Here is a 17206-nt window from a genome sequence, read left to right on the forward strand (position 1 = left end):
GTTTCTTGAAATTTACGAGCATATAAAGAACATTTTAATTCTTCTTGCCTTTTATTTTTCAGTATATTAATCTGACAGACTTATCAGGAATATGATTTAAATAGTAGTTTATTAAAATTGGACATAGGTTCTTCAAAAAAGAAAAGAACTGAATTAAATCCTGCTGGGAAATAAAATACAGTATAAGTTCTATATATGTTAGTAGTTTATCTTATGAATAGTTAGGTGCCCCACCCCTTAGTTTCTATTCATGCCAGATTAATTATAGTGTCTGTAGGTTGTGAGTGCTGATAAGAGCACATTTTGAAGTGAATATCTGATATCAACACTGACTAAATACTAAAAGCTCTGGTCCCTTCAGGCATCCTACTCATGCTGTACATGAAATTTCATCAAGTGAGGATTTCTTGCTGTGTTAGCTAATGGGATATGTAGTCATTAGCCAATCACTTCACTGTGTTCTCCTTATGGTTTTAGAAAAATCTTCAAAGTAATATAGCTGGATAAAATAATTTATAAAGTTTATAAAAACTCCTAAATTCTATGAATCCTAAATGCAGTCTACATTGATATTAGTTAGTTTCAGTTGCTTAATACTGTGCCCTAGCACAGCAGGAAGTAGTCTGGGTTTAAAGGGCCTTTTGTGTAAGGTTGCTCACATATAACAAAATTATCTATAAGAGGGAGAGCCTTGAAAAGCTGGGGTCTGAATGAATCATGGATGATACATCCTCTCTAAAGTAAGAAATGCAAAGAAAAATGAGGGCTACAATATGGTACTTGGTAAGCTAATTTCTGTTTTCTTTCTTTACATAATATATAGCATTATACTATTTTATAAAGGTATATATTATCATGTATTTTCATTTAAAATTATCATATAGAGGATGCTAACATGGTACAACCTTGTAAAACACTTGGCAGAAGTTATGGTGCATGATAAATTATAAATATTTGCTAGTGTTGCTTTGTTTTTAAAACAAATTAAAGATTATATAATTCCAGATTCTGAATCAGCTTTCATTGCTATCGTTTCTTTTGGTGTGCTTGAAATTTCAGCAACCAACAGAAGGAAACAGAGAAGGTTCCATATTCATGGTAGTCATATCTATGAAGTGGCAAAGAGTATAACTTTAAAAAATGCTTTTCTAGACTTTCTAAATGTTTTAAAACAGGCTGTCTTACTTTTGCAGTCAGAAAATAAAACAAAATAAATACCAACCCAAAATTTTACCAATAAAAATAATGATTCAAAGTTGTACTGTATAATTGAAAAAGTGAAAGGGTAGAATTTGATGTTGTTTCTACAATGTCCCCCTGAAATTATAATTTTAAGACTTAATGACCAAGTAACAAGGTACCAGCAGTTTATTAAATGACTTCAAGAATGTAATATTCCCCAGTTATATCAGGATAGAAATTTCATCATTTGGTAGGAGAAAAAATTCCAATATAATAAACATCTAAATGCTACAAGAAAAAATTTACTGTCAGTACAGAAAAAGCCCATTTTCCAAAATGGGAGTTATATTTGTTGATATAAAGTATATGGTTATGAGTGAAGTAAAAATTTTCTTAAGCAACTATAATATCCTTGGTATGATAAAATACATAAAGGGCTATGGGAAAGGAAATTTTAATAGGACAGACACCTGTATATAATTCCTGCTCTTTGTGTTGTTTGCTACTGTGAGTTTCTTGAAGGCAAGGACTATTTCCGATTGGTTGTTTTTTAAGTGTCACTGTATTGATCAAGTATCAATATTTTCTAACTAGCTTGACTATGGCTAAAGCATAGTAAGAGGTTAAAAAAATTTTAACCATTTCATAAACTTTTAAAATTATATATTATTATTTATAATCATATTATAAAATTCCATAGATTTATTATTACATTTTATAATTCCCTTTAAAATAAACATCTCCCAAAGCAATTTTAAAAACTCCTAGACTTTCAAAACCAAATACGTTAAAAAAAGGTTAATAAAATATATATAAAGATAGCCTATTCACAGAATTAAATGAAAAATAGTAATTAAAATACTTAGGTAAGCAAAGTACTAGTTATCAGTAGATTTAATTAGTTTAAAATATGGCTAATGAGATGTGAAATTTATGTTTCCTTTAAAATGACAATGCTTGGGATTTTATTACTTCACTTTAAACCATACAATGTGTAACAAACCCATGTATTCTTGAAGATATTTCAAGTCTAAAAATTTGGCTTCTAACTTTGTAACTGAGTTTAAATTAGGTACTTCACACAAATGCCAAAAACAAACCCAAACACTAAACCATTGTGCAAGCTCAAAGAAGGATGAACTGGATAAAGCTGGAGCTGTAAAGGTCATTGTAAACCTATAATGGTTTTTGAAATGCTTAAAATGAAAAATCTATGCATGGATTATGGGTGACCGTTCACATTTGTTCTCTGAAAACATATGTTTGTTTAAGGCACAAAAATACACAACAAACAATGTATGGCAATTATTCAAGCTTTTGCATATATCTCTGAAATAGCCCACCACCATTCTTGTCATTTAGACAACATTATTTTAGACACTCCAAAGAAGGATTATATGTTATTGATTACCTATCTTTTATTCATTATTTTTTAAAGTATATGCTCTTTGTAAAAAACTTCAATACATAGGGCTGGGACTGTGGCTCAGTAGTAGAGTGCTTGCCTGGCATGTGTGAGGTGCTGGGCTCGATTCTCAGCACCATATAAAAAATAAATAATAATAAAGAAAGGTACTGTGTCCATCTACAACTAAAAACATTGTTTCTAGGTAAGTGTGTTTGAAAGAATGTCTTGGAAATAATTTCGAATATAAAACATTTTTACCTGCCTTAATGTTACTGTGATGATAGTTATTTTGGGAAACTTCTAAAGGAGATAGTATTGAATAAGAATAAGAAAAGAGTAATTAGTGCTGAACATGTCAGAGTCACTAGGTCAAGAGTGGATGGACTCCCAGCAGACCACCAAAATATTTTTCATCTCCAAATTGTAGCAGCTAAGAACATGCATGGTGGGACTGGGGAAAGAAAGGGGAGCTGAAGCTCTCTGATAAATTAGGCCAGAGGCTCATAATAGGAATAGCTACATGTGTCACTTAGTGGTTCATGCTAGCTAAGTGAAATGGGGGATTTCACTATACTTCTGTTATAGTGCTCTAAGTAACTTCAAACTATTGCCAAAAAACCCCTCCCAAACTTCTGACCTACAGGGTAAAATAACATAAAAGAGCTCAGCAAAATAGTGAGACTGTTATAAGCCCTTCCTGTGACTTGGCTTTTCTCCTTCCTGCTGGGAAGCACAACTCTTTGAGATTCAGAAAATCTACTGATTCACCTGGTTGAGGCTCAAAAACAGCATCTACCTTGGGGTGGCTCCCAGCTTAGAGGAGCTTCTACATGGAGACGGAAGAAAGGAAGGCATGGCTGTCATCTGCTGGGCAGAATTATATAGTGATACAAGTGTTTCTGCTATCCATATTCCTGTCAAAACTGATCTATTTTAGGAATATAAGCATAGAAAAATTCTCAGATACATGAAAAAAAACAACCTTAAAAATGAGGAATCATATAAATATTCCCCACCTAAACACAACTTGCAGGAAAAGAGAATTTCAAAAACTACCATACTCTATTCAAGAAAAACCTGGAATAATGTCTATTAAATTCCATGTTAATATGTAAGGGCAAAAAAATGATACCTTGAAATACTAGAATGTTCTCAGAAACTCTATTAATCTATATACAGTTTTTCTAAAAAATCACTTAAGCCAGTGCTCCACCAAAATAAACTGAAGTTGGATGAAGACATGTGGTGTATGTATGTATGTGTGTGTGTGTGTGTGTATACACATACACAAACACACAAACACACAATGGCAATAAATGTGGTGAAACCTGTTGTTTAAATAATTATTGATAATATAGTTGTAATATGGTTTCATAACAAGAAAGGATTTGCAAAATAGAAAACATAAAAGGTAAAACAAAATTAATCATCCAGAAATAAACTTACATATTTAACAAAATCTGGAAACAGGTGGGGGAATAAAAGCTTTCTAAAGGAAAGATCTCATGTTGTTTGGTAATTAAAGGTACAGAAACGGTGATGACTTTAAAAGTGCTAGGGAAAAACAGGTTCATGATTGTTAGAAATTTGAGTTAAGTTCTAGCAGAAAAGAATTAGGATTTGGAACTTCCAAATGTAGCTGACAGTAATAAGAGAAAAAAATTGGAGCTAGGATTTAGTCTTGATTTAGGAACACTATGGAAACTCACAATTCTGCAGTACACAGAGTCTGTTGTCTTCATATAAATGCTGTGGACTTGTGCTGTTGTATGAACCAGCAGCCCGCAAATGGATAGGCAGCACAGTTTTACCTTTCCATAGCCACATATAAATTCAAATATAAATATATATAATATTTATTTATTTATTTAAATTTCCTTAATTGGAAAACAATGATATTTAGTATAGGCTGGCTTGAGCATCAGAGTTACAGAATAATTTTAGAGCAAAATCAACTCTGGACATTATACATGGTTTTGAAAGGGTAATTATATACTAATAGCTGGCTGACTTAAGGCAAACAACTAATAATCAAAGGAAAGAGAGGAAGGGCATATCAAAATGACTAGAAGGTTATGTTTTTTTCAAATGATTGCTTTAAATTGGTATCTCATTTCCTGTGACCTTTCTGTAAAGCATGTTATTAATATTTATGTTAATGTCCTTAATGCAAAATTACTCAGCTTTCTAAAACTAAAACCTGCACCAAATTGGCTATTTCTGGGCTTTACGTTGGAGATGTGTGGAGAACTCTCTTTTCTCAGGAAAGTTAGTTAGATGGCAGTAAATGGTACTTATCCTGAGTTAGGGAGGTCACAGGCCAGAGACTGTCAAGAATCACTTGAAATTATGTATTATTATTATTTTATTTTATTTTTTTGTGGTACTGGGGATCGAACCCAGGGCCTTGTGCATACAAGGCAAACACTCTACCAACTGAGCTATATCCCTAACCTGGTTATGTATTTTTATAAATACTTTTGATCATGGGTTTTCAAACAAAATTTCAAGCACATACAAAATTAAAAAAAATTAATGAACCCTGCACAACACATTTCACATGACTTCAAAAATTGTCAACAAGAATTGGCTACATTCCACTTCTTGGATAACTTAAAAAACAAAACATTTATTGTTGTCTGTATTCTTGAGAACTACTATTTTGACTGGCATAAGATGAAATCTTAAGAGTAGCTTTGATTTGCATTTTTCTAATTACTACATATGTTGAACATTTTTTCATATATTTGGTGATCAAATGTATTATCTTCTTCTGAGAAGTGTCTGTTCAGCTCCTGAGTCCATTACTGATTGGGTTAATTTTTTTGGTGTTAAGTTTTTTGAGTTCTTTATATATCCTGGAGATTAATGCTCTATATGACATGTGTGTGGCAAAAATTAAGATTTCATCTCACACCAGTCAGAATGGCAGTTATCAAGAATACAGACAACAATAAATGTTGGCAAGGATGTGGGGAAAAAGGCACATTCATACATTGCTGGTGGGACTGTAAACTGGTGCAACCAATATGGAAAGCAGTATGGAGATTCCTTAGAAAACTTGAAATAAAACCACCACTCAGCTATCCCACTCGTTAGTCTATACCCAAAGGACTTAAAAGCAGCATACTATAGTAAAGCAGCTACATCAATGTTTATAACAGCTCAATTCACAATAGATAAACTGTGGAACCAACCTAGATGCTCTTCAATAAATGAATAGAAAAAAAACCTGTGGTATATATACATAATGTAATATTACTCACCATTAAAAGAGAATAAAATATGGAATTTGCAGGTAAATGGATGGAGTTAGAGAATACCATGCTAATCAAAGTAAGCCAATCTCAAAAAACCAAAGACTGAATATTCTAATAAGTGGATGCTGATACAAAATGGGGAGCGGCATGGGAAAAATGGAGGAACTTTGATGAGGCAAAGGGGAGGGAGGGATGGGAAGAAGGCATGGGGGCAGGAAAGATGGTGGCATGAGATGGGCATCATTACCCTAGATACATGTATGACTGCACATATGGTATGTTGCTACACCATGTACAATCAGAGAAATGAAAAATTGTGCTGCAATCGTGTACAATGAATCAAAATGTATTCTGCTGTCATATATACCTAATTGAAATAAATAAATTAATAAAAACAAAAGAGATTTCTGATTAAAGGCAAATGGCGAATTTAAAAAACAAAAGAAAACTATGTCAAAACTCAAGAAGTTTGTGGTACTTAATTATTTACAGAAGCTCATTTTTTCCTGAGCAAGACCATGATGTGCATATAGGTCTTCAGTTACTACAGTTTTCATTTACAATCTGTTTTAAGGATAAAACACACAATAATTTTATTGTTTTTTAAAAAAAATTATCAGATATTAATCAATGGTTTACTATATGCCAAATATTAGCTCAATGGACTTAAGTAACTAAAAATGCATAATTGTGACTTGAGATGAAATAAATTTTGTTTTAGCTGTCTCCTATAAGAAGTTCATGTTATTTTATGACTCCAGTCTTAAGACTTCTCTGCAAGGCATCCAAGAAAAAAACAACTGAGATGCTGCATTAGGCTGGCCTTGAAAAAGATTGCATAGGAGGCCTTTCCCATCTCCATTATTCCCTGATCTTATTTTTGTAATTTTTAAGAATATAAATGAGTAAACATCAAGGAGGGGCTTAGGATATTAAATTAAATATATGTAATTTCCCAAATTATCAGTGTTAAAAAATGTCACTCCTTTTTTCTGTTTCATATTGAGAACTGCCTTTTCTCTTTAGTATTTTATTACTATAACTAAGAATTTGTAACTCTCATCAGTGTTAGATAAACTATGCTCTGATTTACTTCTGTACCACATGACAGAACATCTGTAGGAAGGAGTCAACAGACTCAAGCATGGAAAAAAATGGCATGAGATGCCCTCACAGTAGTTAGCAAATTTGTTACAAATGTAGAAAATTCCCTCATATTCCTTTTTGAAAGCACAAAAGAGAAATTTGTGGTTCTAAAGCTAGGTTAAAAGAACTGAGTGCAGGGAGAACATAATTTGACCTAACAATATACAAATTAATACCTTTTTCAGTTGAATTTTTCCTTACTACTCAATGTCTAACATCTGTTCTAGAAAGCATTAACCTTTACTCCATCTAGGCATACACATGAACATATCACACTCAGATGAACTAAGTAATAAGAGTGCACAAAATTTGAGAAACTAGTTTCTTTATAGTGGTAAAACTCAAATGAAAGACACAAATCCTATAGCTATCTCATTAAACAGAAAGAAAACAGTACTTTGAAATACAGTACTATTAACTAGAATTTAATATATATTTTTGAATAAATAACATTTAAGTTTGGAGCAAAGGGTTATTTTTATAGCATCCCATTAAGGTAATGAGATAGAAACTCCTTCTCTCATTTTATATTATTCTTTCTGTGCAGTTCTGGTGTAAACCTGGAATTAAGTTAGAGTTTATGGTGACAGAGAATCTAAAAAGCTATGTAGTTCTGAGAACTAGAACAGGGTATTTCAACCTTCTTTTTCAAGAAATAAACTTTTAAAAAGTTGTATTCCTGATAACAGAAAATGGGTAAAGGTGGAGATCTGTACATGAATAGGAGTTTCATAGGTTGGTAGAATGCTTTCTAAAGATAGAATACAGGATCAGAGGCATCACATGCTGCTTGGGTACTAGAGGAGAAAGGAATATTCTTAAATCAAGATAGCTAAGCCAACCTCAAAAGGTAGGTTGGTAGAATGCTTTCTCGAGAGAGAATACAGGATTTGAGGCATTACATGCTGCTTGGATACTAGAGGAGAAAAGTATATTCTTAAGACAACCAAGCCAACCTCAAAAGGTAGCTGGCTGTTCATTTGTCATAAATTTCCCAAATGCCTCTATGTTACAGACCCCGTGTTAGGCACTGGGGAATCAAAGACAAATAAGACAGACACTACGCCTTGAGTTGCTTCAACTATCACAATATACTAACTAGGACAGAGAGATTCTAATACAAATGGCACAAATAATCTTAATTTTAGAGTGTTTCTCAAACATCCTGGAATGAAGGGAGAGAATGTATTATTAAATGTGTTATTTAATAATGTTATTAAATATATATGTTAAAATAAATGGAGACTAATGGTGTGTTGCTCTTCATAAAGGAGAATGATTCTAGTGATTTAAGGCCAAAGGACAAATTTTTTTGAGATGTTTTCTTCCTAATGATGATATGACTTCTTTTGAATCTCCCTTTTGGAACCAGAGTTTGCGTCAGTAGTCAAATGGCTAAATTGGAATTAATAGTTGGATTTAGTAGTTTATCACTATGGTATCAAATCCTAGATTTTTACTCCAATAGCCCTTTGGTTCTATTAACTGAAATACATTATTCTAATTATACACATGACAGTCTGAAAATGTTTTAAGGATTCCTTGTCTCATCTTGAGATTTAAATTAAAGTTGAAGGAAAACCACTGAGGAAAAAAATTCCAGATTATGTAAGTTAACAGCATACCAGATACACATTATAGGATATTTTAATATTTTTAGCTCTAAAATAGTAAAAAAAAAAAAATCTCTTGAAAATGATAAAGGAGAGAATGTGCTCAAATGGATGATAAAAAGTATAGAAATGGTTAAAACCCATCTGTCAGTATTTTAAGGCTATAATATTAATGAAATGGGAGCCAGTGTTAGTTCATCATAATAAGACTGAATTTGCTATTTAGAAAGAGGTTACATATTTTGTCATTTTCATCTCTTAAATCTTTCAACACATTCATTATACTGTTGCTTTTCTGTGTTCAGCTATTTATGTTCATTTCAAAACTAGTATTTTTACAAAGTATATGAGGCATTTCATTAATAAATGAATTGATATGATTGTCTTGATGTTGACTATAACAATAGAAACACAATAGTCATTTTCCAACATGAATTCATCATAAAACTCCCAGTAAACTAGGAAGAGAGTAAACTTCTTTAATATGATACAGAGCATCTACAAAAAATCCTCTATAGCTAATAATATTTAATGGTGAAAGATGGACTGTTTTCTCTTAAGATTGGAAACAATGCAAGGGTTTCTACTCTTAACATTCTTTTAAGATAGCATAAGAGAAAGCATAAAAGGTATAGAGAAAGATGGAAATAAAACTGTCTTTCTTTTAAGATGATGTCTGTCTATGCAGAATATCCCAAGGAATCTAAAAAAAAAAAAAACCCTCCAATAATCAATAGTGACTGAGATTATAATCTTGCTTATATCAAGATCAAAAATCAATTTCCATATGCTAAAAACAAACATGTGGAAACCAAGCTTAAAAATACAACATCTATAGTCTTTCCATAAAAAATAAAATAATTATGCAAATACTTAATAAAACATAGAGGGTTTTTATGATGAACATCAACGTCAGATGGAGACGTTTGCATGGCCATGAATTGGTTACAGTGAAAATAGCACTGAGGAAAACAAGAGCCCAGATTCTCACTGCTAGAGAAGATAGCTACAAATACAGATGATATCAGAAAGAACCTTGAAGCACTGTGTTGGATTAGAAATCTAGATATTGATGACTTATGGTTTTACATTGTATATACAAATATGAACAGATGTATATTGAGCATTCAGAACCTGGCTTTTAAACAACATACTCTGCCAAAAGGAACCAGATCTCCTTAATGAAATGTCTGACTCAAGGCTTGGACAGGGAAGTATAAGATTCCAATCTAGAATAATGCAGAAGGAAAGGAGATAATCACTATTTCACAAAGAAGGCTGACTCAAGTAGTGTGGTTCAATGGAGCATAAGGGTAGCAGGTGGAGGTCTGATGAGAAAAGGATATTTAAGTAATAGCAGAATATGTCCCCATAAAATACTAATCAAATTAAAAGGGGAAAACAGTGAACTGGTTGGATGAAATCAGTAGTCATCAAAAAGACTAGGTGAGCAATGTTAACATGACAATGGCAGACCAGGTCACTACCATGTACTTCCTAATGAGATGAACTGAGAAGTGCACAGGATCAGTTCTGCATTTCTTTGCAGTGGAATTTCTGCAAAGCATTTATGATCTGAGTTACGAAATGAGGAAACAGCATTATCTCATACTTTTAAAATGGATATGGTCAGGACATGAAACAGAAAAAGACTAAGGAACTGTTACATATTGAAGAAATCTAAAAAGATGTGACTTCTGCATCAGATTTTCTCGACAGAATTCTGGATCAGGAAAAAAATGTTATTTTTGGGGTAGGTGAAAAAATATGAATGGGGTCTATGCATAGATATAGATGATACTGAAGTTATTCCCTGACTTAGAGGGTTGTGTTTGGTACACAGGGCAATATCCTTGCTCTTTGGAATATGGGGCGGGAGGGAGAGAGAGAGAAGAACAAAGATGAAGAAGTAGAAAAGATAGGGGATAGGAACAAAATTATTTAGAATACTCACCAATGACTTTAACAAAATAAGCATCTGCTTCAAAGTTATTTTTTAGTGTATGGATGGCAAAATCATTCTTTGAATATCCTTTACTTAGTACTACAATGTCCAAGATTCCCTGGAAAAAACAAAAACAGTTAAGAACAAACTATTAGATGAACTAAAAAAAAGAAAATGACCATTAAAAAGTATGGTGTGTGTTATAGTTTGGATAAGTGTCCTCCAGAGGCCTCTGGGTTAGTTTGGTTGACAGCCTGTGGAACTACTGAGATGTGGTAAAACTCTTAGGAGCTGAGGCCTAGTGGAAGAAAGTTCAGTTATTGGGGGTATACTCTTGAAGGGGATATTTGGGCCTAGATGCTTCCAACTGCCATGAGGTGAGTAGCCTCCTCCAACCATGAACTCCTGCCACGATACTCTATCCTGCCAAAGGCCCAAAGCAACAGGGCCAACTGATTGTATACTAAAATCTCTCAAAAGGAGGCCTTCCTCCTTTTAAGTTAAAATAAGCCTTCCTTCCTTTTAAGTTATTTCAGGTATTTTGTCACAGTGACAGAAAGCTTACACTGTATATTGACCACTTAAGTGTAAAATTTATTTACTCAAGTTGAATAGTAAAATAAAATGAAAACATCTAGTTTTATTCTTTGAAAAGAATTGTTAGCATTTTGGTGTATTTCCTTCTGGCCATATATGCATGAATTTTTAAAGCCTGTGACAGTGATCACCAGATCTTTTCCAATAATCAGAGAGAGGACCTTTTATCTGTCCTTGCCACCTCAAGGTGTCATTTTTCTTTTTTTCCGTAAAAAAGGGGGAAGCTACGGAAATGCAACCTACAGTCCTCTGCTCTACCAGCTGAGGGCTGGGGATGTGGCTCAAGCGGTAGCGCGCTCGCCTGGCATGCGTGCGGCCCGGGTTCGATACTCAGCACCACATACCAACAAAGATGTTGTGTCCGCCGAGAACTAAAAATAAATAAATAAATATTTAAAAAAAAAGGGGGGAAGCTTTGCTAATTATATTAAAATAGAGTGTACTCAATTTAAACTGACTCTGTCGTGTCTCATGAGGCTATTCATCTATCATATTTTTATGTATGTTAGCAAATTTTTCTTCCTGTAAATTGACTATGTGCTATTTTTTCCAAAGAGTTTTAGGTGACATATCAGTTTGTCTGAATCCTTTTGTATTAGGACATTAATTATTTCACTCATTCATAGAAAACTTGTTACCCAGTTTCAAAAAAATAATTTTAAATTTCATTTATGATGTTTTGATGTAGAGAAATTAAAATTGATTCATAGTCAATTCTTGTGATTTTTTTCTCCTCTTGTGATACTTCTGCCAATTACTTTTCTGCTTGGAAGTTTCTAAAATTGAATGAGATTTGGTAGGAGGAGAACAGAAGAAAACAAGTTCCTGCATTATTCATAATTGGAAATAGCCTCTTATAAAAACAAAATAAACCCAAAACAGGGATGAAGAAGATATACATGTCCTGATGAGCACCTGACTTTTTAAAGTAAATTATCTTGCAAGGATATGCTTGGATACTTTGAAATTTAACAAGTTTATTATTTTTTTTCCTAAAATTTATTTTTCTGAGTGGTAAACTGACTTTCCTCCTTGGAGAAAAATCCAAGCCTTTCATAAGTTAACCTGGTAACCAAATAATCTGTAGCAATAGATGCTACTTCTAGTTCACAAGGATAAAAGTGAGTACATAACTTTTCTTTTGCAATGTAGTAAATATTTAAGAGTTAGTTATCTACTGACTCTGCTTTTGTCTACTGCTGACCATGCACATTTACCAGTCTCAATGCATGATTCTTCAGTGGTTTAATCCAAATAATTACATAAGGGCATTTTCATATTTGACTGTAATGATAAATTTGTTTTCTCTGTCATTTAACATTAAAAGATGCTTTCTTTAATTCATTTGCTTTCATTATGTCGTCTACATTTTCTATTCAAAAAGAGTATAAAGCTAAAGGGAGATGAAGTAGATGGAAATTAAACCCCAAACACTTAGGACCGCTCTGAACTCACATCTTCATAAATGTCAAAAAAGGTGGCAACCATGGCATCCCTGATTTGATTTAGGTCTGTCAGCTCCCAGTAGACTTTAAACATCCGATGTGCCTCCTCACAGCTTACATTATTACAAGGGACATTTTCCAATAAAAAGGCTTGCTGGTTGCTGTATAATAAACAAAAGGCATTTAGTTAATATGACATCTCAAAACTGTGCAACAACAGGTGTAATGTATTTTTCTAGAATCAAAAAATAAATATATACAGTGAAATTATACTAACCCCCCCAAAAAAATCCAGCAATCAATTATGATTGCTGTACTGTGACATTAAAAACAACAACAACAACAACAACAAAAACAATGAACTAAAATTGTTGTCACTTCTTTTCAGTCTTTGATAAAAATTGTCTGACTTTTTGAGGCAAGTCAGTTGCTTGCCTTTTTCCTCTTTATATAGAGTTTCTACATACATCCCTCTGGTGCTCTCTTGTTATTCTATTATCTATATACCTTGTGTTCTGTAACTGAGTTCCTAGACCAGTCATTACCATTTACACCTATATTCTTCTTCTTCTTCTTTTTTTTTTTGAGAGAGAGAGAGAGAAAGATTACTGTTCAATTTTTCTCTAATAATCATTTTAACTAAATTAGTGGAGATTTCTTCTTTTTTTCCACATAAAAATGTTTGAGTCTTGGTGATTTAGGGGGAAAAAAAAGAATTATAAGAAAGGAACATTTCTAAGTATTTAACACATACTTGAAACCTATGTACAAAATATTCAATTTGTATGAAGTACTAATACATGATTGCTTATTTTTCCAAGACTAAAAAAATTTCCAGAACAAATAGTTCATTAGAACAATTATTTAATCAATGAAAGCTTTCTCAGACCATAATATTTACTTGGAAAACTTTGAGGTGACCTTTGCTCAAGATATAACATGTAACAGCATTCTCATTACAAAGAACAAATGATTTTTCTTTGTCTCTTATCTAATAATTGATTTTTAAATTCTGATTTGCAATTTTTTTTTCAGGTAACTTATGTATCCTACTTTTTAAGCTAAACCATTTTACTATAAATTTCATAGAGATGCAGCATATTCTAGCTTCTCATTAGAGAGTATGTTTAAATATGAAAATATGTGATAAAAGCAGCTTTCTACTATATTTTGTGATCACTGTATCACATTCATCAGCCTTCTGCATGTATTCTATTTCTCTTTTCAAAGCCACTGCATGGATTTCATTATAACAACTCTGGTCAGTTTCATGTAAACAATCTTTATTGTAACTGTATAATTTAAAATTCCATTCTTAATTTTTTTTGTGGGGGGTGCCAGGGTTTGAACTCAGGGGCATCAACCAACCACTGAGCCACAATCCCCAGCCTATTTTGTATTTTATTTAGAGACAGGGCCTCAATGAGTTGTTTAGCGACTCTGGTTGCTGAGGCTGGCTTTGAACTCATTATCCTCCTGCCTCAGCTTCCGGAGCTGCTGGGATTATAGGCGTGTCCCACCGTGCCTTACACCATTCTTAATTTTTGATACATGTTTGTAAAATAACGAATGTCTCACTAGTTATACTGGTGTTATACTGTGCAACTTGGGGTCTGTAAAAGCTCAGTTCTTTTAAATTCTGATGAAATCTAAAGACATAGTCTTGCTCTATTTGGTTTTGAAACCCTTGCGGGAGAATGGTTTTACCTCTTTGAGTCAGATTTTCTGTATTTTTGGCAATTGCAATGAATGCATTGTTTAAAAAATTGTTTTTCAAAATGATTACAAAAATTATCACAAAATTCAAGTAACAGAGACATTTAAAAAGTCAAAATCCTTCCTTTCCTGCGATAAACATTGTTAATAATTTGGTATGTATCTCTCCAAACTTTCTCCTAGGCTATTCATGTATGTAAGAACCCACCCATATCCTTATAAACAAAAAAGAAAACCTTCAAACCAAACTGGGTTCTGCTATGGGAAAGTGATACTAAATTATCAAGACTTCTGACACTATTTTGAAAATTTCCTTTGGAGAAGTTGCATATCTTTCACCAATAGCCCACCAAATTATCTATTTCCCTAGTCTCATTCTCCCCAGTGGCAACTCTATTGTATGGATAAGCTATCATTCATTTTAAAATTCTATTATTGATGGTCAGGTTATTGCCAGATGTTCCTCTTTTATTTTTCTTTGGAAACTTCTACAAGGATTTTCAGATGATAATCATCTGGCCAAAAGATATGTGTATTTAAAAATGTACCAATTTATAGTTCCAATTTAATATGAGTGTGTCTTTCATGTCTTGGCAATAATAGTAGCATTGCTTCTTACTCTTGCCAGTTGAATTGCTTACAAATGATCTATTTTTTTTTCTGATTATGAGAAACTATTACTTTCAGGTTCATCATTCCTTTTTCTTCTGTGAATTGCCACTAAAATTTTTTCTAACTGATTCTTAGATCTCTGATTGTTAGGGACATTAGCCCTTTACCTGTTATTCTTAAATCCTCATTCATAAAATAGTAGAAATAACAGCACATTGCCTCAAGTGACTGTTGAAAGAACTGAATGAGAAAATGCATGGTAGTGTTTAGTATAGTGTCTGGTACATAACACAGACACGTTCAACAACTGCTATTATTATTATATGCTGCCATTGTTATTATTTGATATGCTGCAAACATTTGTTCCAAATCTTTTATTTTCTAAATTTTGTTTATTTTCTTCACTAAAAGGTTCATAATATTTACATAATAATTTATGTCAGTATTCTTTCTTTATGGCACTTTAAGAAATGTTAAAGAAAGTCCATTATGCAGATCAGAAATTGACACCATATGATAATCTAGTTCCACACAAAGGAATGAAAAGCACTGAAGATGTTAATAAAATATTTTTTCTTATTTAAATTTCTTTAAGGAGAACTGAATAAAATTCAACAACACATTATCCCTTGTTATTAAGAATACAAGAATAGGGGGTGGGGTTGTGGCTCAGTGGGGTTCCATCTTTAGCACATAAAAATAAATAAATAAAATAAATGTATTGTGTCCATCTACTACTAAAAAATATTAAAAAAAGAATATAAGAAGAGATAAAGTGTGTGATAAAAATAGAACCCAGATCAGAAGAAGAGAAATAAAAATATATTCTTTTAAGTTTCTGAAACTACAGATGAAATAATATAATTGGTATAGTAAATAAGTTAAGCAAATAATCTTTAAATCCTAAAGGAATCACTGAAATAACAAGATTTAAAATAAGCCAACAAAAATGATAAAATCATAAAAAGTACAAAACTAAAACTAACTCAAATTAAAGCTGAAAGAGGAAAACAAAAGAAAAAAAAAACCCAAATAAATAACATGATGGTAGATTTATACCTAGCCATGTTAATACTGGCAGGAAATATATAGTTTAAATACACAAATTAAAAGGAAAAGACAGACTCATTGAATGAAAAAAACTAACACTCAACCTATAAGATTGCCTATAAGAAATTTATCTGAAACATAAAGACACAAACAGGCAAAAAGACAGCTATTAAAAAAGCAGAACGTCAATCCACAGAATAATAAAAAGACAAATGATTCACTTTTAAGAATTCACTTTTAGATCTCTGATTGTTAGGGACATTAGCCCTTTACCTGTTATTCTTATATCCTCAGTCATAAAATAGTAGTAATAATAGCACATTGCCTCAAGTGACTGTTGTAACCCTAACCCTAACCCTAACCCTTAAGGATTTGAATAGATATTATTTCTCCAAGCAATAAAAAAGTCATTATGCACAAAAAGGATAGTCAACAAAATGAGCTATCAGAGAAGTCCAAATCAAAATCATAATAAGACACCAATTAACATCTAGTAGCATGGCTGTAATAAAAAGAGACAGAGCTAGCAAGGAAGCATTGCATGTGCCTGTAATCCCAGCTATTTGAGAAGCTGAAGCAGTAAGACTGCTTGGGGGAAGCAGTTTGGGGCCAGTCTGGGCAACAAAGCAAAACACTGTCCCTTAGAAAGAGTGAGTGAGTTAGAGTGAGGGGTGGGGGTAGGGGGAGAAAGAGAGAGAGAGAGAGGAAGATAGTAGCTAGTATTGGAGAGAATATAGAGAAATTTGGACCACATACATTGATGGGAGGCTTATAAACTGGTGCAGCTGCTTTGGAAATTACTGGAAAAGTTAAACAAAGTTACTGTTTGACCTCGGATTTCATCCCTAGGTATACCCAAAAGAAATAAAACATACATTCATACAAAAATATGTATGGATAATTAATTGTTCATTATTTGTAAAAGTCAAAAGTGAAAAGTATACAAATATCCATCAACTAATGAATGGACAAACAAAATATAGTATACAATGAAATATTACTTGATCATTAAAAGGAACATATTACACCAATACATGGATGATCCTTGAAAATATGCTAAGTGAAAGAAGCTAGAAAGTGCATGATTCCATTTATGTGAAATGTCCATAACAGGCAAATCTATAGTGAGAAAAAGCATACTAACAGTTCCCTAGGGCTGAAGGAATTGGAAAAAAAAAGCAAGACTGGTAATGGGTAGAGGTTTCTTTTGAGATAATGACAAGGTTCTAATC

At 32.6% G+C, this 17206-nt stretch overlaps 1 protein-coding gene and 1 non-coding gene across 3 annotated transcripts in view; both read right to left on the reverse strand.

Moving 5' to 3' along the window:
- The window catches only part of Itfg1 (integrin alpha FG-GAP repeat containing 1), a 240856-nt gene that overhangs the window by 68485 nt on the left and 155165 nt on the right, over positions 1-17206 (reverse strand). For both annotated transcript variants that reach the window (XM_027939156.3, XM_027939157.3), the window contains exons 11-12: positions 12607-12757; positions 10564-10672 (exon numbers count right to left, since the gene is read on the reverse strand). In XM_027939156.3, coding sequence (XP_027794957.1) covers positions 10564-10672; positions 12607-12757 — 260 coding nt within the window. The remainder of the gene's footprint in view (positions 1-10563; positions 10673-12606; positions 12758-17206) is intronic.
- Trnat-ugu (transfer RNA threonine (anticodon UGU)) lies at positions 4969-5041 on the reverse strand. Its single transcript has one exon. It is a non-coding gene; the product is annotated as a tRNA-Thr (tRNA).

Source organism: Marmota flaviventris, chromosome 18, assembly GCF_047511675.1.
Source record: "Marmota flaviventris isolate mMarFla1 chromosome 18, mMarFla1.hap1, whole genome shotgun sequence".
Taxonomy (NCBI): domain Eukaryota; kingdom Metazoa; phylum Chordata; class Mammalia; order Rodentia; family Sciuridae; genus Marmota; species Marmota flaviventris.